The sequence below is a fragment of the Chelonia mydas genome, chromosome 13 (assembly GCF_015237465.2).
Source record: "Chelonia mydas isolate rCheMyd1 chromosome 13, rCheMyd1.pri.v2, whole genome shotgun sequence".
In the NCBI taxonomy this organism is placed as follows: Eukaryota; Metazoa; Chordata; order Testudines; family Cheloniidae; genus Chelonia; species Chelonia mydas.
In genome coordinates this window covers 36,600,390-36,625,861 of record NC_051253.2, presented here as the reverse complement: position 1 = coordinate 36,625,861, position 25,472 = coordinate 36,600,390, and the positions used below count along the sequence as shown (strand labels likewise).

At 59.8% G+C, this 25,472-nt stretch overlaps 2 protein-coding genes across 4 annotated transcripts; one reads left to right on the top strand and one right to left on the bottom strand.

Moving 5' to 3' along the window:
- On the top strand, positions 1-22,189 carry SLC12A6 (solute carrier family 12 member 6). Of its 2 annotated transcripts, XM_037915670.2 has the most exons (26): positions 1-205; positions 1,358-2,495; positions 10,917-10,961; positions 12,558-12,646; positions 13,100-13,231; positions 13,506-13,652; positions 14,062-14,116; positions 14,337-14,467; positions 14,624-14,865; positions 15,044-15,258; positions 15,663-15,821; positions 15,997-16,095; positions 16,315-16,372; positions 16,869-17,043; positions 17,460-17,578; positions 17,770-17,868; positions 18,048-18,167; positions 18,716-18,820; positions 18,900-19,068; positions 19,520-19,715; positions 19,798-19,967; positions 20,084-20,215; positions 20,436-20,543; positions 20,624-20,808; positions 21,044-21,177; positions 21,257-22,189. In XM_037915670.2, exons 2-26 carry the CDS (start codon positions 2,222-2,224, stop codon positions 21,346-21,348), a joined length of 3,450 nt encoding a protein of 1,149 aa, XP_037771598.1. In that variant the 5' UTR covers positions 1-205; positions 1,358-2,221; the 3' UTR covers positions 21,349-22,189. The 2 variants fall into 2 exon arrangements, with proteins under 2 accessions (XP_037771598.1, XP_043382868.1); XM_043526933.1 differs by lacking the exons at positions 1-205; positions 1,358-2,495 and adding an exon at positions 7,370-7,539.
- EMC4 (ER membrane protein complex subunit 4) lies at positions 21,829-24,923 on the bottom strand. 2 transcript variants are annotated; one of them, XM_043526938.1, is made up of 5 exons: positions 24,800-24,923; positions 23,987-24,072; positions 23,444-23,558; positions 23,091-23,244; positions 21,829-22,419 (listed from the first exon to the last, which is right to left on the bottom strand). In XM_043526938.1, exons 2-5 carry the CDS (start codon positions 24,064-24,066, stop codon positions 22,331-22,333), a joined length of 438 nt encoding a protein of 145 aa, XP_043382873.1. In that variant the 5' UTR covers positions 24,067-24,072; positions 24,800-24,923; the 3' UTR covers positions 21,829-22,330. The 2 variants fall into 2 exon arrangements, with proteins under 2 accessions (XP_043382873.1, XP_043382872.1); XM_043526937.1 differs by lacking the exon at positions 24,800-24,923 and adding an exon at positions 22,560-22,720 and having other exon boundaries at positions 23,987-24,091.
- Positions 24,924-25,472: the final 549 nt, after the last annotated feature.

Below are 25,472 nucleotides of genomic sequence, written 5' to 3'. Positions count from 1 at the left end.
GAACTAGACAGACGCACAGGAAAAGCCCTAGCTCTTCGGTTCTGCGCATGTGCCGAGAAAGGGGTGGGGGAAGCGCGCTTCCTGCGAACCACCCCCTCCTCTACTGAAGCCGGCAGCTGACAGCGCGAGCGGCAGCAGGAGCTGCAGCCCCGGCACGCGGGGACCCTGTGGAACGTTGAGGACCAGAGGCCAGCGCGCGCCTGAGGTAAACGGCTAACGGTCCCCAACAGCTACCCGGGGCTTTTCCCACGCTTTCGGGCGAGGAGGGGGCGCTGCGGGGCGGGGGGCTGCTGCGCACGCGCAATGTGAGCCCCCCATACTATCGCACCCCCCTTGCGCCACTGACCTGGTCACAGACTCTTGCACGCCCTTCCCTCCATTGCACCGACATGGGGCTCTCACACATCCCTTGCTCCATCAGTTCCCCATATGTGGTTTGTGCACCCATTGCTCCCTCGCAGGGCTCTTGCATGCTCCTCATACCGATGACCTATGTGTGGAGCTTTTACACACCCCTTGCACGATCACTTCCCCATATGTGGCTTGTAGGCCACTCGCACCATCTCCCCCCTCACAGGGCTCTTGTGCAGCCTGTGCGCCAATGATCTGCCCAGGGGGCTCTTGCATACCCCTTGCACCACCGGCTCCCCCACATGCGGCTTGTGCATCCCTTGCACCATTGCTCCCTCACAGGGATTTTGCACACCCCCACACTATGGACCTGTTCATAGGGGTCTCGTGTGACCTTGCACCACTAGTCTCCCCCATGGGACTTTTGCACACCCTGGCACCAATTCACAGGGGGCTTGCCTGCCTTCTGCACCACTGGTTCCACTTATGGGGGTCTCACAACCCTTCCAGTAGTGACTTGAGAGACCCACATCCCTTGCACCATTGTTTTCCTCACAGAACTCATGCATGCCCTTGCACCAGTGATTTATTCATAAGGGTCTTACACGTTCCTTGCACCATCATTTCTCCTCTTTGGGGATCGAGCACAGACGTCCCACTCACTAGGATTTTGTATATCCATTGCCGCCCCAACACACTGGGGGTCTTGCACCATCATCCCTGTCCTGCAGTGGGTTTGCATGCCCTTATCTCATTGACACATTGGTGATATGTATGCCCTTGCATAATTGTATCCCCTGTATATGGACTATATGGGGGCTTCGCATGTTCTCATGTGGGATTTTCTCACCCTTGCATGACTTCACGCCTTTATGTGAGTTTCATCAGGATCCTGTAGAGAGTTTGTGGGCCCTTGCCCTAGGATCCTCTGGAATAGGCATATTCCCTTGCGCTACTGTCTGTCCTTGCACTAGTCTGACATTTAATAGTTGTCTTCTCACCCCAGGACCCTGTTGAAAAGTTGCATGTTTCTGCAGCAGGAATACTCATGCACCATAACCCTACCAAGACCTCAAGAAATAGTTTCATATGTCCTTGCACCAGGACTCTGTGCAATAATCATCTCCTTGCATAAGGATACTCTACCTCCTTGTACTGGAACCGTGTAGAATAGCTGCCATCCTGCACCAGGACCCTTGAGCTCCTGCACCTTCATGTTACACCAGGATCACGTGAGATATTTGCAGCAGGACTCTTTGGGATACTTGCTTTCCTTGCACATTACACTAGAAACCAGTGGGTAATTCTTCTCCTCGTACCTGGATCCCTTGGTCTCTTCTGCCTCCATCGTTGCACTAGGACCTTGTAAAATTCTTTTGCCTCCTTGCACTGTCTCATTTCCATAACCAACAGACCCCTTGCTTGAACCACCTTCCCTGCAGGATATTTGCAAACAACTGCTTGCCCCAGGACTTGAGACGTTCTCCTTGCACATACTGTCCCTGCAGTGCACTTCTCCAAGGATTGTCTGCATGCCAAAGCCTCGGGCTAGGGCCTCTGACAAAAAAATCATTGACTAAACTAGACAGCTGTGAAATATTTGCATGGTAAACCATGGGTCAGCTCCCGTGCTCCACCTTTAGCCACACCTGTGGAAAACTCACTTGATAACCACTGGGTGTCTGGGCACCACATTACACCAGACCGCTGAGGATCCATGCTAGACATGAATCCACTCGGTGGTGGAGCCTGCTGTTACCCCACTCATTTCGTTACCCTCCTAAATTATCGTTTCACTTTTATTTGTTATTGTTTCTGGACGATTAGAATTTAAAGCTTCCAGGAAGGTATTAGATTTCTCCACGCACGCATGCACCAACGCCAACTGTCTCCTGCCAAAATGGCTTCCGTCCGGTTCATGGTGACCCCTACGAAAATCGACGACATCCCAGGGCTCTCTGACACTAGTCCGGACCTCAGCTCCCGCTCCAGCTCCCGGGTCCGCTTCAGCTCCCGGGAGAGTGTCCCTGAGACAAGCCGCAGCGAGGGCATGAGTGATTTCTCAGGGGCCACCACCTCGGTGGCCACTGTGGCGGGCGAGCTGGCTAGCGACAGGACGTCCAACCCCCATGACATGGCGGAAGGTAGGTGGTACATGGCCAATCGCGTGCATGAACATGAGAGGCTGGGAAGTCAACAAGGTTCATGTGGCTACCACTATGGTGGTTTGGGCTGATGTGGGAGGGTGGAAGGAGACCTGGGTGCATTGGAGGTGGACATCTTGTGGGAGAGTGGCGAGAGACATGAATGCAATGGAGGTAGGCAGTTTTTGTGCATTGGCGCTAGAGCGGGACATCTCCAGGGGATGTTGGACAAGTCCACTGCAAGTTACGGGTGCATTGGAAGTGGAGGAAGACACTATGGGTGCATTGGAGATGGCATACTTAACTTACAATACACCCATCTGTTGGCCAACTTGTGGTGTGCTGGAGATGGAAGGAGATCTCTTTCACCTGCACTAAAGAGGGATGACTCAAGGGTTGTTTGGAGATGGAGGGGAATCAGTTATGGGTGACTCCACCATAATTCATGGCTGCAGCGGGGTGGGCCAGTTTATGGTGGCTAGTGTATCACCAGGTGCAGTTGTCTTGCCAGTTCTCTGTCGCTGCCTATTAGGTGCCTCCTAAATGCTTTGATCTTCCCATTTGCTCACAACAAACGGGAACACACTTCCAGCTTCCATGTTGGGGGCGAGGTGTCTTGGTTGCCAGCTTTAATGTAGGTGTGGCTGGACGGGGTGGTGTTTTCACAGAGGGTTATAGTGCATTGACTCGATTGGTATCCCTGGCTCAGCCAGTACCCTTTTTTCTTCAGCCTTTTTCCTGCATGGGAAATGCTGAGCAAGGCTCAGGGGAAATGACTCGGGAGAATTGAACTTCCCTTTAATTGTGTTGATTCCCTTTTTCATGCAGACTCAGATGAGAGATGAGTCCTACATCTTGGCAGTGGGGCTTTGGTCACCACTGATTCAGAGTCACGGCTCCTCTCGGGGCCTCCCAGCGTGGGTTATGATACAGGCCTGATAATGCTGTGGTCTGCTGTACGTGCACATAAATGCTGTGTTCGTCTCATAGGATCTGGGCGCAGGGATTGCTCACCCAGCACTGAAATGCGTCGACTTCTGGGGTGAAGCAGCTGCGTAACAGTGCATAATAATGATGCACAGTGCTGAGATGCAGCTGCCTCTGGTGTGGAGCATGGCTGCTGCTTTAACAGCCCCAAGAGTTTAGGATAGGAAGTGAAGGAGGACTTTGGATTGGGTTAAAATTGCAAGGAGAGATTTAAAGGAGGCAGAGGTGACTCTTTAGAGCTGGGATTTGCTGGGACGCTGTGGGTTCGTTCCCAGCTCTTGCAGTGAACATGAGTGTGCAATTGTGAGTCTGCCCTGGCACCAGGTCTGTTCATCTCCCGCTTGTCATAAGGGGCTCATGGATGGCCATGGTCCAGGGCAAAGCTGATCAGCCTGGGCTCAGGAAGGGAGAGCTGGTTTATAGGTATTGTCCGGCTCATACGCCCATACTTATGAGCCTTCTCCACTGGAGCACCCGGGATGATCCTGTGCTCCCCGTTCCCTCTGTGGGATCACTTGTGGGACAATACCCTGGTAAGGTCACAGATGTTTCACAAGACATCAAGGCCGCTGTGTTCCTCGAAGGGGGTCCTTTTGTTGCCATCAGAGGCCCGAAGCCCAGTGAGGCAGCAAAACAGGCCCTTCAGGAACTATAGAGCACAAATGCATGTGTGTGACAGGCCTGCAGCAGGAGGACAGATTGAGCAGACAGCTAGCGTCTCGGGGACTTAATGTCCCCAGCACCTCAGCTGTTTATCTCCTGGGAGAGGCTGGCTTTGCCTTTCTGGACATCCTTCGTCCTTGGACACAGGGAGAGCGGATGGGAACTGGGGAGAAGGCTGCTGCGTGACCTGATGTGGCCCCAAGGCTGGGATGAGTGAGAACACGGACAGACACACACAACTTCCTTGATTTTTTTTCAGTACATGCACAAAGACACAGATGTACAAGCGCACACGTGTGTATGGGGTTGACTTGTTTTCAGCAGCAGCTCATGCATACACAGAGACAGGTGCATAGAGCTTATGTGATCTTACACACCCACGCATGCGTGTAGTGCTCTGCTGATGTTCAACGCACACTCCTGCATGGGGGCCTACTTGACCCACTGACATGAGTGCCTGCTGCCCTCCATGCTGCGCTGTCTCCCCGCTTGTTTGTTTCACCCGCAGTCCCTGTCTCATGCAGCCCCCTCCTTCCCATCATCCCATGACAAATGGCCCTTTGCAGCTCCCGCCTACGCCTGTTCTCTGTTCCTCAAACAGTCATAGGGCTGGGAGAGCTCGCAGCCCGTGAAGGTGAGAGTGGAGTGCTGCCCTGGGCTCCCCTCAGTGCTAGGGGCTAGGTCCTGATCTCCCTTCCCCTCACCCCCGCCCCAGATGCTCACAGCTGGCTTTCTGGCCCTCCCTATCCATTGATTCCTCTGTCCAAGCTAGATAGATGTGTGTCCTTTCTGTGCTGTGAACAAAATGGAGTCAGGTCTCCACTGCAGTCAGGTGTGACTCTGGGTTGACTGCAGGGGAAGCGGAGGCCTGGAACCAGTCCTGATTCTGTGGCAGCTGAAGAGAAACCCTGGGGGGTGACTCCAGTTCTGCCCCATAGTGTGTGATCCGACCTCAGCCCCCCTCTGCTCTGGGGCATCACACAGCTGTGTGGGCGTGTGCGGCTGGGGCAGAGAGCGGAGGAGGAACTGAAAGGGCACAACTGGAACAGGAGGTGGGGCTCTGGGTCAGGACTGGAGGTAGTTAGCAAAATTACACCCAGCCTCCAACTATCCCAGCCCTGGCCGCTGTCCTCTCCCTCCCGCGCAGCTCTGCTGGTGCCCCTCAATCCTGATCCACAGCCCCCTGCTATCCTATCCCTGGGCTCCCCCACCTCTGCTGGTGCCCCTCAATACCAACACACAGCACCTGCTGCCCCAGCCCTTGTCTTCCCCCAACCCAGTAGTTTTGCTGGTGCCCCTCAATCCCAACCTGCAGCCCGCCTGCTATTCCACTTGAATATATATGATGGTGTAAATTGTGGTTTGGCCTTTTGATGGCAGCAGAAATAAAGTTGAATGATGCCTGACAGGAGAACACAAATTGTCCCTAATAAGGGAATTGAGGCCAGGTCTACACTACAGAGTTAGGTGGACGTAAGGCAGTTTACATCGACTTAGTTATGTCTGTGTCTATGCTACAGTGGTGCTTCTGCCAAAATCAGTAGGCCCACTACACCAACGTAATAACTCTACCTCCACAAGAGGCGTAGGGCTTATGTCGATGTAGTAAGGGTGATGCAGTGTCTCTGTAGACACTGCGTTATTTACGTTGGCTGTCTGCCCCAAACTGGGCTGGGGGGAAGGAGAGCATGATCCTGGCCCCCTCCCCCAGTCTCTCACTGGGTGGCAGCATGGGGGCTCCAGCTATCAGCACCAGCAGTGGGGCTCGCAGTGGGAGGCTCCCCACCCCTGCCCAGGGGCTGACAGCCCCAGCTGTGAGTCTGTACCTGTCTGTTTCACAGCTGGGAGCCTGCCAGCTGGGAAATTGACATTCTTGTCAGTTTCACGGTTGGTTTTATTATTTCACATTTCCTTTCCATCTCTCTCTGTCAGCTCAGGGGGGAGGGGACTCCAGCTGTGAGCTCCCCACAGGCTGACTTCCAGAGCCCAAGCCAAAATTTGAAATAATAGCTGCCATGAAACTGATAAGAATGTCAATTTCACAGCTGTAGGCTCCCTGCTGTGCAACTGAGCCCCCTGTGGGCACCACAGTAGGGGCTGTCACGGCTGGGGTGGGGGAGTGGCCCCGCTGTGAGCCCGGCATCCGCCTGACAGCTGGGGGCAGGACAACTGTGAGCCCCATGCCTACAGTTGAGGTTGTCAGGCCCAGGGCTGCCAGGCTCCAGCTGTCAGTGTCCAGCAATGTCCCTTTTCAGTCGGTGGATGCGCCCCTGGTGAGGACGTGCACTGCCAACAGAAGGAGCAAGTGTGGATGTGAACCACTGCTTTAAATACTGTGGTAGCTGTATGTCCACTTAATTTAAATCAACTTAATTTTGTAGTGTAGACAAGCCCTACATTGCTCTGTCCCTAATCCCTTTCCACGGATCAGCTCAGAGCAGTTTGCAAAAGTAACTAATTCACCTGAGCCAATGCAGGGGGTGGGAAGCCTCAACAGAGAACTGAAGGGGCCGCTGTGCCAGGGCTCTCCTCTGCTTTCTCAAGGGGTTATTCCAGGGCAGGGGGAGGTGTGGCTAACCCCATTCTGGAGTGGGAAGTGGTGTGGGTCCAACCCAGCATTTGTGTCATTCACTCTGGCCTGGAGTTCCCCATTGAGGCATTTCCTAAACTGATTAAGACCTTTTCCCTAACCTCTGCTCCATTATGGTATAAATAGAGAGGACGGAGTATGTAGGGAAAAGACTACCGTGCTCTGGAGTTTGCCCAGCTCCACCTCTCTTGCTGTAATCCACTAGACCCACTCCCCTCCCCTCCCCTCCCCTCCCAGAGCTAGGATAGAACCCAGGAGTCCTGCCTCCCAGCGTCCCTGCTCTAACCCACTAGACTCTACTCCTCTCCCAGAGCTGGGGATAGAACCCAGGAGTCCTGATCTGATTCCATCCTCCCTCTCTGAAAGCCATGCTACAGCTCAGGCAGCTACAGACTTCTCCATCCCAGACAGTAGCTGTGGGACTGTTAGCCAGAGCTGGCTGCATCATACTGCTGGGCCCGTGCAGGCCCCTGCCTCTCCCATGTTGCCTGCTACAGTTCAGCAGGAGAGTGAAAGCAGTTGTACTTGGAGCAGTTAATCCTCTTAGTGCCAGTAAGACACACACAGCAGGGGAGGGCGTGTCCCCCCCACACCATCCCGCCTCTTCCCCTGGGGCCTGCCAGTCACCTGATCCCGTCACTTCCAGTCCCCTTCCTTGCCGGCGCTGGGGGAAGTTAGTCCAGAAAATGCCTCACTTCACTGTTACCAAGGTGGACGATGAGGAGGAGGGTGGGGTGGAAGAAGGGGCCCAGGAAGGAGCCAACAGGGCTGGCATCTGGATGCCCAGAGAGATCATGGTGTCAGGTGAGCCGTCATCTAAACACGCCACATTAATCTGCTTTACCTGCATCTGTCTCTTGGCTGCTCCTCCCCTACCTGGGCTGCCCCCTCTATCTTGGGGGTGTGTGTATGGGGGGCAGTATCTTTTTATTGGCCGCTGCCTCCACATTGTCGTCCGTGCCCTCCCCCCCCCCCCCCCCCCCCCCCCCCGATCCAAGCACCCTCTCCAGCCTGCCTTCCTCAACCATCGTAGCAGCCTCCCCTGGGCTCTTCCCAATCCCTTGCATGATTTTCAGTTAAACACCAACCACAGCTCCGCTACTGATTAGTGAAGGAAGTGCGCTCCAGTGGTTAGAGCCAGGCAGGGGGCCTGGGAGCCAGGACCCCTGGGTTCTTCCTCTTTGTAGCTGTGTGCTTTCTGTGCTGGTTCTGCCCCTGCTCTGGGCCTCACTTTCTCTGCTGACTGTGGATGTGGGGGACCTGTGGAATGTGCTGCAGGGTCTGATCCTGAGCCCTCCAATCTCAGTGGAATCTTTCCATGGATTTGGATCAGGCCCGGAGACCCTGACAGAGAAGGGGCTGTGGGAATGCCCTGTGCTGTTACGCTGTACAGGGTTGGTGTGCATTTGGGTCCAGTGTGGGTCTGGACAGGCAGTTTTTGGGAAGGGATCTGCTGGGTGACTGTCCCCTCGGGGATGGGGGATGCACCTGGGGATGGGCAGTAGGGGCTCCTGTCATAGTGGGAGTGATGGGGGTAAGTAAAGGGGGGTTATGTGTTTGCTCAGACTCTAGACAGCTCTTGCCACCAAGAGAGAGGGAGCAAACCCCAGTGTCCTGGCAGAATTCAAGCTCTGGTGATTCTGTCCTGGTCAAGCCACATGGCACCCTCCTTCGCTTCCTGTCCCAAACCTACATGACAGCGCTGTGTGGCTGTTACCCAACTGCTCCCACCCCAGAGGTGGCCACCTCTCAGTCCCAGGCTAGCCATTTGTGTGCAGTCTCGCTGTGCGATTGTTATGCAGCTGTCAATCCGCACACCAGAGGTGGCTGTATCTTGGCTCTGGGCAAGCAATCCCTGTGCAGCGTTGCTATGTAGCTGTTACCCAGCTGCCCTGCCCCAGAGGTGGCTGCATCTCAGTGATCCCAGTGTAGTGTTTTTATATCCCTCCCTGCGGATTGACTGAGAACCTCATTAGATGGTGACCCTAGCCCCCGCATGCCTTCCACCCCTGTGCTTAACCCTTTCCTTTCTGCAGTACCCCCTGTGGTTCCTAATCAATAGTCAGTAACGCTCAGTGGCTGGAGCACTGGGTTTGCACTCTCCTTTGGCACAAGCCTCTGAGATTGGCCTCCCCTGTCGACCTAGAGGGTGTGCTCCTGGGAGAGGGTGAACGTTGTGGGAAACTCTTGCGGCATCTGCCCCTGCTCTGGGCTTGCACAGAGGAGCCGGCCGGTGCTAGCTTGGCTCTTTCCCCTGGCAGGGAATTTCCTTCCATCTCTCTGACATTTTCATTCTTTCTTTCTTTTCCCTGCCCCCTCCTGGCTAGACCAGACTCTGTGTAGCCTAGTAAATGCTCCCCGCGGTATCTTCCACCCACTGTGCCCAGATCTCAATTGGACATTGCACATGGCCAACATGACTGTTCTCAGCTGCAGCTGGAAAGAACAGTGCGGGGGGGAAGGGGGTTACTATACTACCCTCTTCATACAAAGCCCCCGTGTTAGTCCAGCTCCCTAGTCAGGACTCCTGAGCTCTCACTGTGGTGTCTAGTGGTTGAAGCAGGAGGGGCTGGAGAGGGCTGGGTGCCAGGACTCCTGGGTTCTATCCCAGTCTCTGGGATTAGGGAGGGTGGGGAATGTCCAGCCAGGGCTGGATCAGGGCAGGCGCCCCCTGGAGGGGAAAGGCCTCATGTTCCTAAGTACGTAACGATTCACCACCCCTGCCTTGCCCAGTGGTTGAGCTGGAGGAGGCCTCGTGTCACACAGCAGCACAGCTAATTCGATTTAGCTCCAGCATGGAGGGCAGGCTGCAGCCTGGGCAGCGTCAAGGATTATATCCCAAGCCTAGCCCCTGGCTTCCTGCCAGTCCGCCCTCTGCTTGTCAGGGCTCATGCTGCCTGTCTGCTAGATGGAGAGGAGATGGCCTATGAAGGTACTCCCAGCTCTGGGCTGCACAGCTACAGCGACTCAGATGGCGTGCTGAGAGCCAGGACTCCTGGGTTCTGTTCCTGCTCTAGTGGTTAAGCAGGAGGGGCTGGGAGTCCAGACTCCTGGGTTCTTTTCTCAGCAGAAAGTATAAATATGGGATAGAGGGTCAGTGACAGAAAATCTACCCAGCTCTGTGGAGTGGGAATGTAATGCAGCTGGCCACAGGATCAAGAGTCTGTAAGTAGGGATAGAACCCAGGAGTCCTGTATGGTGTCCTAAGGCACTGACCCCTTGAGGGACCCTTTTCCACCCCACAGGTGGTTCAACTCCTTGCTTTTCTCTTTCCCTGCTCCCGAAACAGGACCACCTCTGGGGCAGTGTGTGACTTGGAGCGGGGCCAGCGCTGGGACAGATCTGTTCTCCGGGCAGCTGGAAAGGGCAGGATCCCAGCTGCTTCCCTGTAATCCCCAATTATCCTGGGCCGTTCCCTGACCCAGCGAGCAGGGACAAAGCCCCAGTCTGGTGCCAGACGCTGCCTCATCCCCTGAGCAGCAGGGTCAGGGGACAGACACAGCTGGGGGGAGCTGTGGGGCTGGACTCTTTCTCTCTCTTACCCTTCTTAGTCTCTTTCTTTCCCTCCCGCAGCAAGTGGGCTGTGGTGAATCCTTGGGCTCAACAAAGGCTTGATTCATAGCCTGTCCCAGGGCAACCATCACCTCAGCCCAGTCGCCCACCTTCCTCAGTCACGTTGCTCTCTGCTGCTTGAGGGTTTAGGTGACAGGGAAAGATCTGAGGAGTGGAGTCCAATCTTGGTAGATTGGAGTCCAGCCTGCCGTGTGTGTGTCTGGGTGGGAGATTGACAAGTTTCCTACCCTGCTGTGTAGAGCACCCTAGAATCAGTGCCCACTAGAGGGAAAAGACCCCCATCTCCCATTCCTGACTCCTGTGAGTCAGCCAGTCCCCCACACTTGGGTCAGGTTGGAGCTGGTGTCTCTTAGAGGGGAAAGGCCCCATCCCCACCTCCCGAACTCTGCTATATAATTGCGCTGGTTTCTTTTTATATTATTGCAGCTCCTTTTTGGTTTTGAAATCATGCTCTAAAACCCCCAGAATCTTTGCTCATTTCCCTTTCTTTGCTAACATGTATCAGCAGGAGGAAATATATTTGATCAGAGTCGTTTGTTTGGTTTTTTCATTCTTTTTTTTTTTTTCTTTTGTGATTCATTTTTTCCCATCTTCTGTTTGATTTTCAGACGTGAGTCAAACCTCCATCACAGGGGAACAGTGTCAGCTCTTAGGTACGGTATTGCTAAGGAGTCGTGCGTGTCTCTTTCTCCTGAATGAGCCTGTGTGTGTGTGTGTCCGTCCATTTGTGCCTACCCCCTCTTGCAGGAGGGGATGAGCCCTGCTTTGTGTGTGTCTGTCCCTGCTCTCCCCCACCGAAGCCCTGCTCTGTGTGTGCATGTGTGTTTCACCCCTCCATCAGACTGCCCTAGGGAGAGGGTAACTTATATACCCCTCGCTACTAATTCCCCTCTTACCCCGTACCCATCTGCTCTTCCTAGGATCATTGCAGGCACCTGCAGCCTGAGCATCAGGCCCAAAACTGAGGTGTCACTTTGTCCATGGTCCTTCTCAGCCCGATTTCACAGTCCGAGAGGCGGTCTGGCCTGTTGGAACTGGGCGACAGGACTCCTCAATTCTACTTAAGCCACTGGGGTGTTGGGGAGAATGCCCCTACGAAGCACCCACCCTGCTCCCTGCAGCACAGCGCCCCCAGGGGCCTGCACTGACTGGGAGGGGAGAGCGCCCCCTGCTGAGCCCCTTCTCTCTGCAGCACAGTGTCCCCTAATGCCATGCTGACGTAGTCTACCTTGGCTTTTCCTGCCGGGGAGCCCCCAGCCCGTGGATCGGGTGCTGTGGAGCTCGCTTGTTAGTGCCTCGCTCTCCTGCTGACTTTGTCCCGCATCAGCGGTTGGCTGGTAGCGGGGCTTTCCCTGTGCTGTGTACAAAGCAAACATCGAGGCCCTGCTGCCGGCAGCTGCACCACCAGCAATGCCCGTGGGAGGGTGACCTTACGCTGCCGCAGAGTGGTGCTAGGGGCATGATGCTTTAGGGAGTGGGGTGGGGGCTCTCCCCTGGCAGTCTGTGCTGCCCCAGGTCCCCAGTGCGGCACTGGGGGGCGCTGTGCAGCAGGGCAGTGGCGTGGGTGCTCTCGCAGCGCGAGCCATGCCAGGCGAGCGAACCCTGGGCAGGGTTCTGCCAAGCGCCCCAGAGGCCCGGCCCGAGTTGTGGGCCTGGGGAGCTCTCGCGGCCCCTGCCCCCCCAGGTAGTAGAGAGTGGTTATTCCAGTGCCGCTGCCTCCCAGCTGAACGTGCGGAGGCGGCTGCAGGTTTGTACTGTGCAGGCATCTACCTGTGATTCCATGGCCTGGGGGCCGGGCCGGGCTGGGCAGGGCAATAAAGGAACAGGTGGTGGTTCTGCCCAGCCCCGCTAGGAATCTTTCTCTGAGCAGGCAGCAGCCTGACTGTTGACTCACCTGTCGCCAAGGGGCAGAGAGAGGGTGAGACCCCAAGTTAGAGCAGGGAGGGGCTGGGCACCAGGACTCCTGGGTTCTATTCCCCCCCCCAGCTCTGGGAGGGGAGTAGGGCCTAGTGGGTTGCAGCAGGGTGGGATTGGGAGCCAGGACTTGATGCTGTGCCTCAGTCTCCTTCCATTCCAGAGGAGTTGTAGAGGTTTGAGTGTCTGTAAATTGGTGCTGCAGTCCCCCTGCCAGGAGGGAGCAGTGAAGGGCTGGGCTCTCGGAGAACCCTGGTAAGCTGGTACCGGGCTGAGACCCCCCAGCTCACAGCACCTCACACTGGGTTCTCCTTTTCCCCCTTGTCTTTCCTCAGACCCAGGGCGCAAGAAAGACATCTATCTCAACAACACCAGTTATGAGGATGGGGATGAGTACTTCGACAAGAACCTGGCGCTCTTCGAGGTACCCCCGGTGGAATCTGCCCCCTGCAGGCAGGGAGGAGAAGACAGGCTCACTCCAGGGCAGAGTGGGGAAGGTGGGGGGGGGGGGGGGGGTCAGTTGCTGCCCCCCGGTGGCCAGTGCTGGGAGGCTGAAACCTGGTTCATGTCCATCCAGGAGCTGTGACACAGCCCTGTCTCCCGATGGGGTAACAGGGCCTGGGGGTTTGCCCCTTCCCCCGGAGCTAATCCAGCAGCCAGAGTCAGCTGTGCTCTTCCTCCGGCTAGTTCTCTGCTGCTGGGATGGGGGTGACGGGGCTTCAAGTTCACACCCCTTTGAGATGCACGTAAGCAGTTTACACCTCTTGGAGCAATGGACTCGGGCTGCATCCCAGCGACGGGCTCAGGCTCTCTGCAGACTCAGGCAGCGTCGGTTGCACAAGGACAGCTCCCCATTTCACCCCCTCTCATCCTGTAGGAGGAAATGGATACCCGGCCCAAGGTGTCCTCCCTGCTTAACCGCATGGCGAACTACACCAACCTGACACAGGGGGCACGGGAGCATGAGGAGGCTGAGAACATTGCAGAGGGCAAGAAGAAGCCCACAAAGGTGAGGGGCTGCTGGGCGGGATTGAGGGCCATTGGCCAAGCTGGGACCAGGCTGGATCCCAGGGTTGGGATGGCATGGGGCGGAAGGGTGGGATGGAGGGGCACTGGCAGGGTTGAGGGGCACTGCGGGGAGCCCAGGGATGGGCTAGCAGGGGGCTGCAGGGCGGGATTGAAGGGCACTGGCAGGACTCCAGTCCTCTTAGTCTATCCTCTCCCAGCGCAGGAGTCCTGCCTCCTAGCACTCCTTGCCCTAATCACAGTCTCTCTCTTTGCAGACGCCCCAGATGGGCACCTTCATGGGCGTCTATCTGCCCTGCCTGCAGAACATCTTTGGGGTCATCCTCTTTCTGCGCCTCACCTGGGTGGTGGGCACGGCCGGAGTGCTGCAGGCCTTCGCCATTGTCCTCATCTGCTGCTGCTGCGTGAGTGTCTGCCCCCAGTGGGGCACTAAGGGGCGCTGGCGCTCTGCCCTTGCGGGCAGTGCTGACCCTAGGGTGGCACTATCGGGCGCTGTGCTGCAGAGAGCGTCCCGGCCAGAAGAGTGCAGTGAGCTCTCTAAGGATTGCGAATCCTGGTGTCCTACCCAAATCTGGCCGCAGTCGATACAGTTCTGCCTCTCCAGGCCTCCCCTGCATCCATCATTGGCGATGTCATTCTCCACCACTTCCAGTTCCAAGCCCTTGCTCCCTGCTCACCGGGCCTCTCCAGCTGCCTCATCCCACCCCAGCGGCAGCTGCATTCAGTGCAGACCGTGTGAACCTGATGTCTGCTCCCAGTTCAGCGTGTTCCTCTAACACCACCCCCTGCTGTCCTCTTTTACCTTCTCCACAGACGCTGCTAACTGCCATCTCCATGAGTGCCATTGCCACCAATGGAGTCGTGCCGGGTGAGTGGGTCAGGCCAGTCTTCTCTCCCGGATTGGCCGGCCTCCCTATCCCCTCAGCCCTGGACTGGGCCCATCAGCTAGGCCTCAGTTTTTCCCTGTGGTGGTTGTTTCCTTCCTGACCCCCATCTCAGGACATCTGCTGCCCTGGCGCCTGTGGATGGGGAGCCCTTGGGACAGTCTCCCTAGCCACTCCCTGACTGTCTCTGTCCTCTCTCTCCAGCTGGGGGCTCCTACTTCATGATCTCCCGGGCGCTGGGCCCCGAGTTCGGGGGTGCTGTGGGGCTCTGCTTCTATCTGGGCACCACCTTCGCCGCTGCCATGTACATCCTGGGAGCCATCGAGATCTTCCTGGTGAGAATGCTTCCCCCTGGGGGCCTGGGGTCGGGGGGTGTGTGTGTGTGTGACATGTCCCATTCCCCACCCATGTGAACCAGCCGGCCCCCCACCCTGGGGTGGCTTGGAGCTGGCGCCTCCTGGAGGTGACGTCTCTCTCTGCACCCCACACAGATGTACATTGCCCCCGAGGCAGCCATTTTCCGCAGCACTGATGTGCTGAAGGAGTCGGCAGCCATGCTGAACAACATGCGGGTCTATGGCTCGGCCTTCCTCATACTCATGGTGCTGGTGGTCTTCGTCGGCGTGCGCTACGTTAACAAGTTCGCCTCGCTCTTCCTTGCCTGTGTCATCGTCTCCATCCTAGCCATCTATGCTGGGGCCATCAAATCCTCCTTCGCCCCGCCCCGCTTCCCGTAGGTGCCAAGGGGCTGGCAGAGGGTGCGGGGTGGATTGGCACTCCTCGGGGGTGGGACTTGCTCAGGGCTGATCTCGGCTAGGAGCGCTGTGGGGGGCTCTGCGCTCCTAGGGGGGTTGTTCAGGGCTGATCACAGCAGGGGGCTCTGTGTCTATCTGCCTTCCCGCCCGGCGCAGGGTCTGCATGCTGGGGAACCGCACCCTCTCTGGCCAGCAGATCGACTTCTGCGCCAAGACCCAGGAACTGGGCAACTTGACGGTGCCCACCCAGCTCTGGGGCCTCTTCTGTAACTCCAGCAAGCAGCTGAATGCCACCTGCGACGAATACTTTGCTCACAACAACGTCACCTCCATCCAGGGCATCCCAGGCCTGGCCAGCGGCATCATCACTGGTGAGGTCCTAGCGCGGCTGGGCGGATCCACACACAGCTGCAGCCCGGTGCCATCTGGGCACGAGCTCTGTCAGCTACGGAGCCCCTCAGCCCTCTTTCTGAGGCCCTCGGACCAGCACTGACCCCCAAGACAGTCCAGTAGCTTAAACGCAGGCACTGCAGCTCGGGAGATTGGGAGGGAGAATGGGACCCAGGCATCCGCGATGGCAGCGCGCTTCCAGACCCCCAGCCAAAGGATGAGCGGGCAGTTTTCATGGTACCGGCTAGAATTCCTGGGTTGTACAGACAGACGTCGGGTGCCGACTCAAGAGACCCTAGTGGCTCTGGGACGGGACAGTACAATCCCCTGTGGTTTCACCCCGTGGCCCCGGCCCTGCTGACTAGCCGCTTCTCCCTCCCTGCAGAGAACCTGTGGAGCAGCTACCTGCAGAAGGGGGAGATCATCGAGAAGCCTTCAGCCCACTCCGTCGATGTGCTGGGGGCCATGAGCCAGGAGTATGTGTTGGCCGACATCACCACCTCCTTTACCCTGCTCGTGGGCATCTTCTTTCCCTCTGTCACTGGTGAGCACTGCTGCTATGGGGGATGGGGGACCGTGGCATCCAAGACAGCAGCACAGGGCAATCACCCCTAGGGGGCCCTGCAGGCTCCCACCGCTAGAGAGTAGGACCCTGGCGTCCGGGACAGCGGTGCAGGGTGCTCACCTGGCAGCTGTTTCTCCTGTGCCGATCTTTGCAGGGATCATGGCTGGCTCGAACCGCTCCGGAGACCTGAAAGATGCTCAGAAATCCATCCCCATTGGCACCATCCTGGCCATCCTCACCACCTCCTTCGTCTGTATCCTGCGGGGGCTGGCATGGTGGCGGGGGATGGCACGGACAGGGCAAGGGCAGGGGAGGGACGTGCCTCGCTCAGGGTCAGAGCATGCCAGAGCCCACACAAGGCCTGTGGAAAAGGGCCCCCACCACAGGGCGAGGCTGTGTGGGGCTGGGGGGATCCCTGACCACCCTGCTGTGACCCTGGGGCCACGGCCACCTTGACTCCACACTGCCATAGATCTCAGCAACGTGGTTCTGTTTGGGGCCTGTATCGAAGGGGTGGTGCTGCGGGACAAGTGAGTATTGGGGGGGGGAGGGGGGGTGTCTGCCCTGTGATGTCCCTGCCATCACCTGCTGCTGGGGCTGCCCGACCTCTCCATAACGCCACCTCCTCAGGGGGCGTGGGTCCCCCTGCCCATAGTGTTCTTTCTGTGGGGTCCCCCCAGAGCACCTCTCCACTGGGACCCCCTCCACTGGGTCGTTGTCCACTTAGGTCTCCTGGTATACTGGGTCCCCCCCAGCCCACGACACCCCTCCATTGGGTCCCTGCATCCACTGGGTCCCCATAGTGCCTCTCCAATGGGTCTCCCCCAGCCTATAGCACCCTTCCGCTGCGTCCCCCCCATCCACTGGGCCCCCCCAGCCTATAATGCCCCTCCACTGAGTCCCCATTGCCCCTCTTCTCATTGGGGCCCCCGTCCATGCGGTCCTCCTGTCTATAGCCCCTCTTCCCTGTCTGAGGCTCCCCCCCCCCCCCCCCCCCCCGGCTGACGGTCCCTCTCCGGGCGGCAGGTTTGGCGACGCTGTGCACAGGAACCTGGTGGTTGGGACGCTCTCCTGGCCCTCACCCTGGGTCATCGTCATCGGCTCCTTCTTCTCCACTTGCGGGGCTGGGCTGCAGAGCCTCACTGGTGCCCCCCGGCTGCTGCAGGCCATCGCCAAAGACAACATCATCCCCTTCCTGCGGGTAAGAGCGCGCCCCGCTTCCCTCTCCCTCCCACAGTACCCAGCTGCCCCGCACCAGAGCTGGCTGCATCTTAGCAGTGGGCGAGCCATCCTTGTGTAGTGTTATGTGTAGCTGTCACCCAGCTGCCCTGCCCCAGAGCTGGCTGCATCTCAGCACCAGGTGAGCTGTCCCTGTGCAGCTGTCCCATAGCTGCCCCGCCCCAGAACTGGCTGCATCTCGGAGCTGGGCAAGCCATCCCTGTTGCGGGGTTGCTGTATGGCTGTTACCCAGCTGCCCCACCCCAGAGCTGGGTGCATCTTAGCGCTGGGCGAGCCACCCCTGTGTAGTGTTGTGTAGTTGTCCTCCAGCTTCCCCACCCTAGAGCTGGCTGCATTCTTGCCTTTCTGAAGTGGGTTTCCTGTGTGCTGTCGCCCTAGGTTTTCGGCCACAGCAAAGCCAACGGGGAGCCGACGTGGGCTCTGCTCCTGACAGCTGGTATTGCCGAGCTTGGCATCCTCATTGCCTCGCTGGACCTGGTGGCCCCCATCCTGTCTATGTAAGGTCCCCGCCGAGTCACGTGGGGGTGGGCAGGACTCTGTGGAGGGGGCAGATCTCCCCCCCCAGCTGGGATTTGGCATCTGCATCCCAGAGTGGGGAATCCCGTGGTGGCCTGTCACCCTGCACGCCCTACGGGGAGCCCCCGAGGCACCACCCCCCTGACTGTCTCTTGTCTGTCCTGGTCCGTAGGTTCTTCTTGATGTGTTACCTCTTTGTCAATCTGGCCTGCGCCTTGCAGACCCTGCTGCGCACCCCCAACTGGAGACCCCGCTTTCGCTACTACCACTGGTAAGGGAGCCCAGGGGCCTGGGTTCTGTCCCAGCACCGGGAGGAGAGTGGGGTCGAGTGGTTAGAGTAGAAGGGGCTGGGAGCCAGGACGCCGAGGTTCTATCCCAGCTCTGGGGGGCAACTGGTGGGTTGGAATGGGGGTCCGGACTCCTGGGTTCTCTCTTTCTCTCTCCCTGCAGGGCGCTCTCATTTGTGGGCATGAGCATTTGCCTGGCGCTCATGTTTGTGTCCTCCTGGTATTATGCCATCGTCGCCATGGTGATCGCCGGCATGATCTACAAATACATCGAGTACCAGGGGTACGTGTCGCCTGCGGACCGGGCAGGGCCTGGCACCCCTTGGGCTGCATGGGCCACCCCTGGAACTCCTGGGTTCACCCATTTCCTCCCTGACCTTGGGGAGTTCCCCATCCCCTCTGCCTCAGCTTTCCCATCTCCTGCCTGCTAGGGAGCAGAGTGGGGCTTGGGCTCCATGGGGCAGGCAGCCCTCGCCTTCTCTGGGGGCCTCCAGCCAGGGGCCTGTGGGCAGCTGTGGTAATGGGAGACACCCCCTTCCCCCAGTGGCCACCCTGCCGGGATGTAGTGCTGTGGCTCTGTACAGGAAGCCCTGTCTCCTGGGTTGGAGCTGGAAGCCAGGACGCCTGGGTTCCGTCCTAGCTCTGGGACGGGAGTGGGGTCTGGTGGTTGGACAAGGGTGTGCTGGGAGCCAGGACACTTGGGTTCTGTCCAGTCTGAACTTGGCCAGGTCCCTTCCCCTGCCTCAGTTTCCCCAGCTTACTCACGTGACCCCACCTCCTCGGTGTGGGGTGGACAGCTTTCGGCTGAGCACCGTGTGTCTCCCGCCACAGAGCCGAGAAGGAGTGGGGCGATGGCATCCGGGGCCTGTCGCTGAGCGCCGCCCGCTTTGCCCTGCTGCGCCTGGAGGAGGGGCCCCCCCACACCAAGAATTGGAGGTAGGAGAGCCCCCCCATGCCCCGCTGCTCCATGGGGTGAGCCCCCTCTGGCCCCCACGTGACCCCTCGCTCCCCGCAGGCCCCAGCTGCTGGTGCTGCTGAAGCTGGACGAGGACCTGCACGTGAAGCACCCCCACCTGCTGACCTTCGCCTCGCAGCTCAAGGCGGGCAAGGGCCTGACCATCGTGGGCTCCGTCATGGTGGGCAACTTCCTGGAGAACTACGCCGAGGCGCTGGCAGCTGAGCAGGTCAGGGAAGGGGGAGAGAGCGCCCCCTGCCGGGCGCTCTTCCCTGCCCCCCTCCAGCACCATGGTGCCCCCTGCTGAGCCACCCGGCCCTGCTCTGTGTGACACAGTTCCTCTGTTCCCCACTGGCCACCCGGTGCCCCTTGCTGAGTCACACCCCACTGCATGACACCCCTTGGCAAGCGCCCCACCCCCTGCTCCATGTGGCACAGTGCCCCCTGCTGAGCGTCTCCCCCATGCCAGCAACACGCTGTCCCTTGCTGAGCCCCAGGACAGTACCTCCTGCAGAAGCCCCCTGGCCCCTGCTCTGTGTGGCACACCATCCTCTGCTGAGCGCCCCGGACCCTGCTCTTTGCCCCCCGCCAAACCCCCACGAGTGCTGTGGCTTCCCTTGCAGAGGCTCCCGCCCCCAGCAGCACAGCGCCCCCTAGCTGCTCCCCTGTGTGTCTTGCAGACCATCAAACACCTGATGGAGGCAGAACGCGTGAAGGGCTTCTGCCAGCTGGTGGTGGCAGCCAAGGTGCGGGAGGGCATCTCCCACCTCATCCAGTCCTGCGGCCTGGGCGGCATGAAGCACAACACGGTGGTGATGGGCTGGCCCAATGCCTGGCGCCAGAGCGAGGACGCCCGCGCCTGGAAGACCTTCATCAGTATGTGGGGGCATGGGCTTGGGGGGATCCCCCCCGCTCCCCACTGGTGCCCTCTGACCTCCACCCACTCTTGTCCCCGTAGGCACCGTCCGGGTCACCACAGCTGCACGCCTGGCCCTGCTGGTGGCCAAGAATGTGGCCTTCTACCCAGGCAATGCGGAGCCCTTCGCTGAGGGCAACATTGATGTTTGGTGGATCGTCCACGATGGGGGCATGCTCATGCTGCTGCCCTTCCTGCTCAAGCAGCACAAGGTGCTGGGGGGGGGCTTGGTGTGGGGAGGGGGGACTGGGGCGGCAGGACTGGGGAGCTGGGCTGCAGATGCTGACCGTTCCAGTGATTGGTTTCCCCCACAACCCTGTACCCCCAGGTGTGGCGTAAATGCAACATCCGCATCTTCACGGTGGCCCAGCTGGAGGACAACAGCATCCAGATGAAGAAGGACCTGGCCACCTTCCTGTACCACCTGCGCATCGAGGCAGAGGTGGAGGTGGTGGAGATGGTGAGAGACTCGAGGGGGCGGCTGGGGGGGAGAGCAGCAGCTGGAGTGGTCTCTCTCTTGGGAGCCCCCGGTATAGGCCCCACCTCTTCATGTGGGACAGCTTTGTCCAGGGCTTGGAGCGGGAGGGAGCCAGGACTCTTGGATTCTGTGCCAGCTCTGGGAGGGGCGTGGGACAGGTTGCACCTCTGGTCTCAGCTCACCCCATACGTGTCCCATGCAGCACGACAGCGACATCTCGGCCTACACCTACGAGCGGACCTTGATGATGGAACAGCGCTCCCAGATGCTGCGCCACATGCGGCTCTCCAAGACCGAGCGGGACCGGGAGGTAAGTGGGGACAGGGGTGGGAATGGGCTGCTCCCCTCCCCCATGGGTACTCCCTCACTCACCCCCTCGGCTTCCCGCAGGCCCAGCTGGTGAAGGACCGCAACTCCATGCTGCGCCTGACCAGCATTGGCTCTGATGAGGACGAGGAGACAGAGACCTATCAAGAGAAGGTCCAGATGACCTGGACCAAGGATAAGTACATGGCGGCCCGCGGGCAGAAGGCCCGGACTCTTGAAGGCATGCAGGACCTGCTCAACATGAAGCCGTAAGCCCCTCCTGCTTCCTATCAGCCCCCAGGGACCACCCCCACCCCCCATCCTTGGAGGTGGTGGTGGAGGAGATGCCCTAACATGAGGCTAGAAATGCCATGCCAGGGGAGGAGGAGGAGGAAAGCATCAGGACCCCCCATGGAGCCACCCTGCACTGTCTCACCCTCCCCAAGCTCTCCCTGTGCAGGGTTCCCCCCCAGTAGCTGCCCCTAACCCTCCCGCCCCCTGCAGGGACCAGTCCAATGTGCGGCGCATGCACACGGCTGTCAAACTCAATGAGGTGATCGTCAACAAGTCCCATGAGGCCAAGCTGGTCCTGCTCAACATGCCGGGTCCACCCCGCAACCCTGCGGGCGATGAGAACTGTATCCTTGGCATGGGGAGTCAGGGGGGGTGCAGTGTCTGTCTGTCTGACCAGTGTTGGCTCCTTGACCCGCCCCTCAGATATGGAGTTCCTGGAGGTGCTGACCGAGGGGCTGGAGCGGGTGCTGCTGGTGCGGGGGGGCGGCAGCGAGGTCATCACCATCTACTCCTAGAGCACCCCCCACGCCCCCACTGGCCCCTGCCACTTCATTCCACTGCTGCCCTCCGGGGCATGCCAAAATTCAGTGGGGGCATACCTCCATGGAGCACAGTTACCCCACCTCTCTACCCCTACAGGGCAAGAAAGGGGGATGGCACCAAAGGGACTGGGGTATTAGACCCAACAGGGCAGAGTCGCAATGGGGCAACCCTCACAAAGTAGGGATGGGAGAGATTTCCCATGGTGCCCATCACCACGCAGTGCCAAAGCTGATTTGCTTCCTTTCCCTTTTAAGCTGCTGTGGAAGGGTTGTGGGCTTCCTACCTTCTCCTACCCCTTTGTGTACAAGCAGCATGGTTGCTGTAATGGTGCCTGCTGGCGGCAGGCCAGTGCCAGTCACTGATCCAACTTCCTTGGCCTAATGCACAGGGTGCCTGTTGCATGGGGCCAGAGGGGGGCTGAGAACCAGGAGAAACCACCAACTCATCACACATGTGGCTTAAGTTTTTATTTCACATTCACTCCTGCCCCATAGCCCTAGGGTTGCTGGATCCGGGGGTGGGGGTGTCCTCACCGCCCATCCCAGATGCTGTTGTCTCTCAGCACTAATCATGGCAGGCTGGACAAGTGGTTTCTGGAGCCCCCAGGGCAGCCTTGAAACAGGCAAATCCAATCTCCTCTCCCTTTGTGGCTTCAAGTGGAAGACAGGGCCTGGCAGCCACTACTTGATCCTTGGGGGGTGGGGGGCTTTTAATTTATTGGGGATCAAGCCCCAGTTTACCGTGTTGGGGGTCAGGAGGGATTTTTTTTGCTCTGTACCAGAACTGTGTAAAGAATAAAATTTTATACATTAAGTGTGGCTCTGAAGGCCAGAGAGGGAGCACAAGGGCTGGGTTTGCCTAGGGGAGGGAAGATCTGGATTGTTCTTGTAGGGTGCACCCTGCCTCCCACCCCACACAGCAGCTTCATTAGCACACCCCCCCCCAAGGGGGAGGCTAGCAGGGGGTGATGGGGCTGCCATCACTCCACGGGCTACGAGCATTGTGGGTCACAGCAGCAGCCCCCCGCCTGTGTACTCCATCCGCTGCAAAGAGAGGGGAGAGGAGGTCAGCGCAGCCCTTCCAGCCCCCACCCCATCTTCCTGCAGGCCCCACCCTCTGCCCGAAAACCTCTATGCTGCCCCCAGGAGCTGAGCCCTCCCCCCACCCTAGCCTTCCCCCTCACCTCAGGGGGCTCGATGAAGGCCAGCCAGTCAGAGGCATGGGTGGGCAGCAGCCCCATGGACTGGCACTTGTAGACAGCCAGCGCCAGCCCCAGCAGGTTCCCGATCAGATACACCAGCCCCTGCAGGAACTTCTGGCTAGAGCTCTCCAGAAGCTTGAAGGCTGGGTGGGGGGGCAGGAAGAGGACAGTCAGACTTGGGGGGCAGGAGCCAGGGTTGCAGGGAGGCTCCAGCCACCAGCCTGGCAGGAATCTGGAGCAGGGCAGGGTTAGGGGAGAAGAGCTGGGACTGCAGGGAGTCACTGATGGGCCCGGAGTGGGGGAGGGTTGATACTCACTGGTGGAAATAGCCATGGGGACAGAGGAAGGCAGGTGGTGGGAGCAGTGGGGGGGGATACTCACTAGCAGAGAGGGCCAGGTGGAAGTGTTGGGAGGAGATGGGGGATACTCACTAGTGGGGATGGCCAGGAGAGGGCACTGGGAGCAGTGTGAGCCATGGGGGGCAGGGAGGGGGAGGAGACAGGGGATACTCACTGGCAGAGATGGCCATGAGGGCCTGCAGAGGGCGCCAGGCCATCATACAGACCATCATGGTGGGGAAGATGGAGATGGTGTTCCCAGCCATGTACATGATGAAGAGGTTCATGGGGATCTGCTTCAGCGGCCCCAGCGCCACATCCCAGCACCGCTGGTGTGGGGGGAAGAACAGATGTCAGAGGGGCCTTGCCCCACCTGCCCCAACCAGCATCCTGCTCTGAGCCCCCCACCCCACCCCCTTGGAGAGAACTGAGGTGTCCAACCCCCTTGCACCCCACACCTGCAGCCAGAACCCAGGTGTCCTGGGGGTTCCCATCCCCCCAGGCCCTTGTTCTTCACCCCCACAGTACCTTCTCCACCAGGATACGGTCGGTCTCCTGGACGCTGGTGTCAGGGACCTGCTTGTCTGAGTAGCCCACGGGATAGAGGGATTCACCTTGGCCACTGCCCCGGTCGCTGCGGCCCCTGGGGAGAGAGGAGTCGTCGGGAGCTTTGTGCACCTAGGGGAATGCAGCCAGCTCTGGGGTGGGGCAGCTGGGGAACAGCCGCACATAACACCAGAGGGGGGCAGCTCGCTTGGCACTGAGATGCAGCCATCTCTGGCGCCGGGCAGGTTGGGAACAGCCCCTAATAAATTGGGGGGGGCAGGGTCCCCTTTCCTAGCGAGCCACCCTGCAGGCTGTAAGGGGATCCCAGCCTCTGGACCCCCGAGGGTGTTTCAAGCTCCTGGAGCCTGATCTGGGGGCCCTGGGCACAGACCCTCTACTTCGCACCCCCTCTCCGAGGGCAGAACCCGCTGCCAGCCGCCTGGCCCCACACCCGCTGTCCAGCCCTCCGGGGGCTCCCTGGCCGCCAGCCCCGCAACAAACCCCCGGCCGGCCCCGGCCCCTCACCTGCCCCCGCTGCCCGGGCCGCCCAGCTCGATGGCCCACTTGAAGCGCCGGCCCCGACTGGCCACCAAGGGGGTCCCCATCTCCGCCTGCAGCCGGGTCAGAGTCAGAGCCCGAGCCGCAGGGAGCCCAGGCCCCCCGCCCCGAGCAGGGAACCCAGGCCCCCCGCTCCCGCCCCCGCCCCGAGCAGGGAGCCCAGGCGTCCCGGTCCCGGCCCCGGCCCCGGCCCCGAGCAGGGAACCCAGGCCCCCCGCTCCCGCCCCCGCCCCGAGCAGGGAACCCAGGCCCCCCGCTCCCGCCCCCGCCCCGAGCAGGGAGCCCAGGCGTCCCGGTCCCGGCCCCGGCCCCGAGCAGGGAGCCCAGGCCCCCCGCTCCCGCCCCCGCCCCGAGCAGGGAGCCCAGGCCCCCCGCTCCCGGCCCCGGCCCCGAGCAGGGAGCCCAGGCCCCCCGCTCCCGCCCCCGCCCCGAGCAGGGAACCCAGGCCCCCCGCTCCCGCCCCCGCCCCGAGCAGGGAGCCCAGGCCCCCCGCTCCCGCCCCCGCCCCGAGCAGGGAGCCCAGGCGTCCCGGCCCCGGCCCCGAGCAGGGAACCCAGGCCCCCCGCCCCGAGCAAGGAACCCAGGCGTCCCGGCCCCCGCCCCCAGCAGGGAACCCAGGCGTCCCGGCCCCGGCCCCGAGCAGGGAACCCAGGCGTCCCGGCCCCCGCCCCCAGCAGGGAACCCAGGCGTCCCGGCCCCCGCCCCGAGCAAGGAACCCAGGCGTCCCGGCCCCCGCCCCCAGCAGGGAACCCAGGCGTCCCGCCCCCCCGACGCTCTCACCCGGCCCAGCGCCCCCTTGGAAACAGCTAATTCCCGATTACAAGAAGCGACTTCCGCCTCGGTTTCGTACGTCACTTCCTGTTGCTGGGGCAGAGGCCGCTCCTCCTCCCCCCCCACGGGGCGGGGCGGTCTCGCCAGAGTGAGTCTGGGGAACCCGGAACCGCTCCGCCCCCAGCCGGCGGGCCTTAAAGGGAATGCCGGGGAATTAAAGGGGAGGTTGGGGGAGTTAAAAGAGAGTACGGGGGGCTGAAAGGGGAGGTTGGGGGAGTTAAAAAGGTGTACCGGGAGAATTAAAGGGGAGGTTGGGGGAGTTAAAAGGGAATACTGGGGGAATTAAAGGGGAGGTTGGGGGAGTTAAAAGGGAATACTGGGGGAATTAAAGGGGAGGTTGGGGGAGTTAAAAGGGAGTACCGGGAGCATTAAAGGGGAGGTTGGGGGAGTTAAAAGGGAATACTGGGGGAATTAAAGGGGAGGTTGGGGAATTAAAAGGGAATACCAGGCGAATTAAAGGGGAGGTTGGGGGGTTAAAGGGGAATACTCAGAGAATGAAATGGGAGGTTGGGGAATTAAAGGGGAGTAGGGAGGATTTCCAGGGCATTCGGTGGGAGTTTGCGGGGATTGAAGCGGAGAGTGGCAGCAGTTCAAGGGGCGTGTGGGGGGTGTCACAGGGGAG

Coding starts and splice junctions, on each gene's coding strand:
- EMC4 (XM_043526937.1), bottom strand. CDS start 24,066: ATGGGGACCCCCTTGGTGGCCAGTCGGGGCCGGCGCTTCAAGTGGGCC. Junction 23,559..23,986: donor GGCCCGGGCAGCGGGGGCAG/GTGAGGGGCCGG, acceptor CTCTCTCCCCAG/GGGCCGCAGCGACCGGGGCA. Junction 23,245..23,443: donor ACCGTATCCTGGTGGAGAAG/GTACTGTGGGGG, acceptor CCCCCACACCAG/CGGTGCTGGGATGTGGCGCT.
- SLC12A6 (XM_037915670.2), top strand. CDS start 2,222: ATGCACCAACGCCAACTGTCTCCTGCCAAAATGGCTTCCGTCCGGTTC. Junction 19,968..20,083: donor TCCTGCTCAAGCAGCACAAG/GTGCTGGGGGGG, acceptor CTGTACCCCCAG/GTGTGGCGTAAATGCAACAT. Junction 20,544..20,623: donor AGACCGAGCGGGACCGGGAG/GTAAGTGGGGAC, acceptor GGCTTCCCGCAG/GCCCAGCTGGTGAAGGACCG.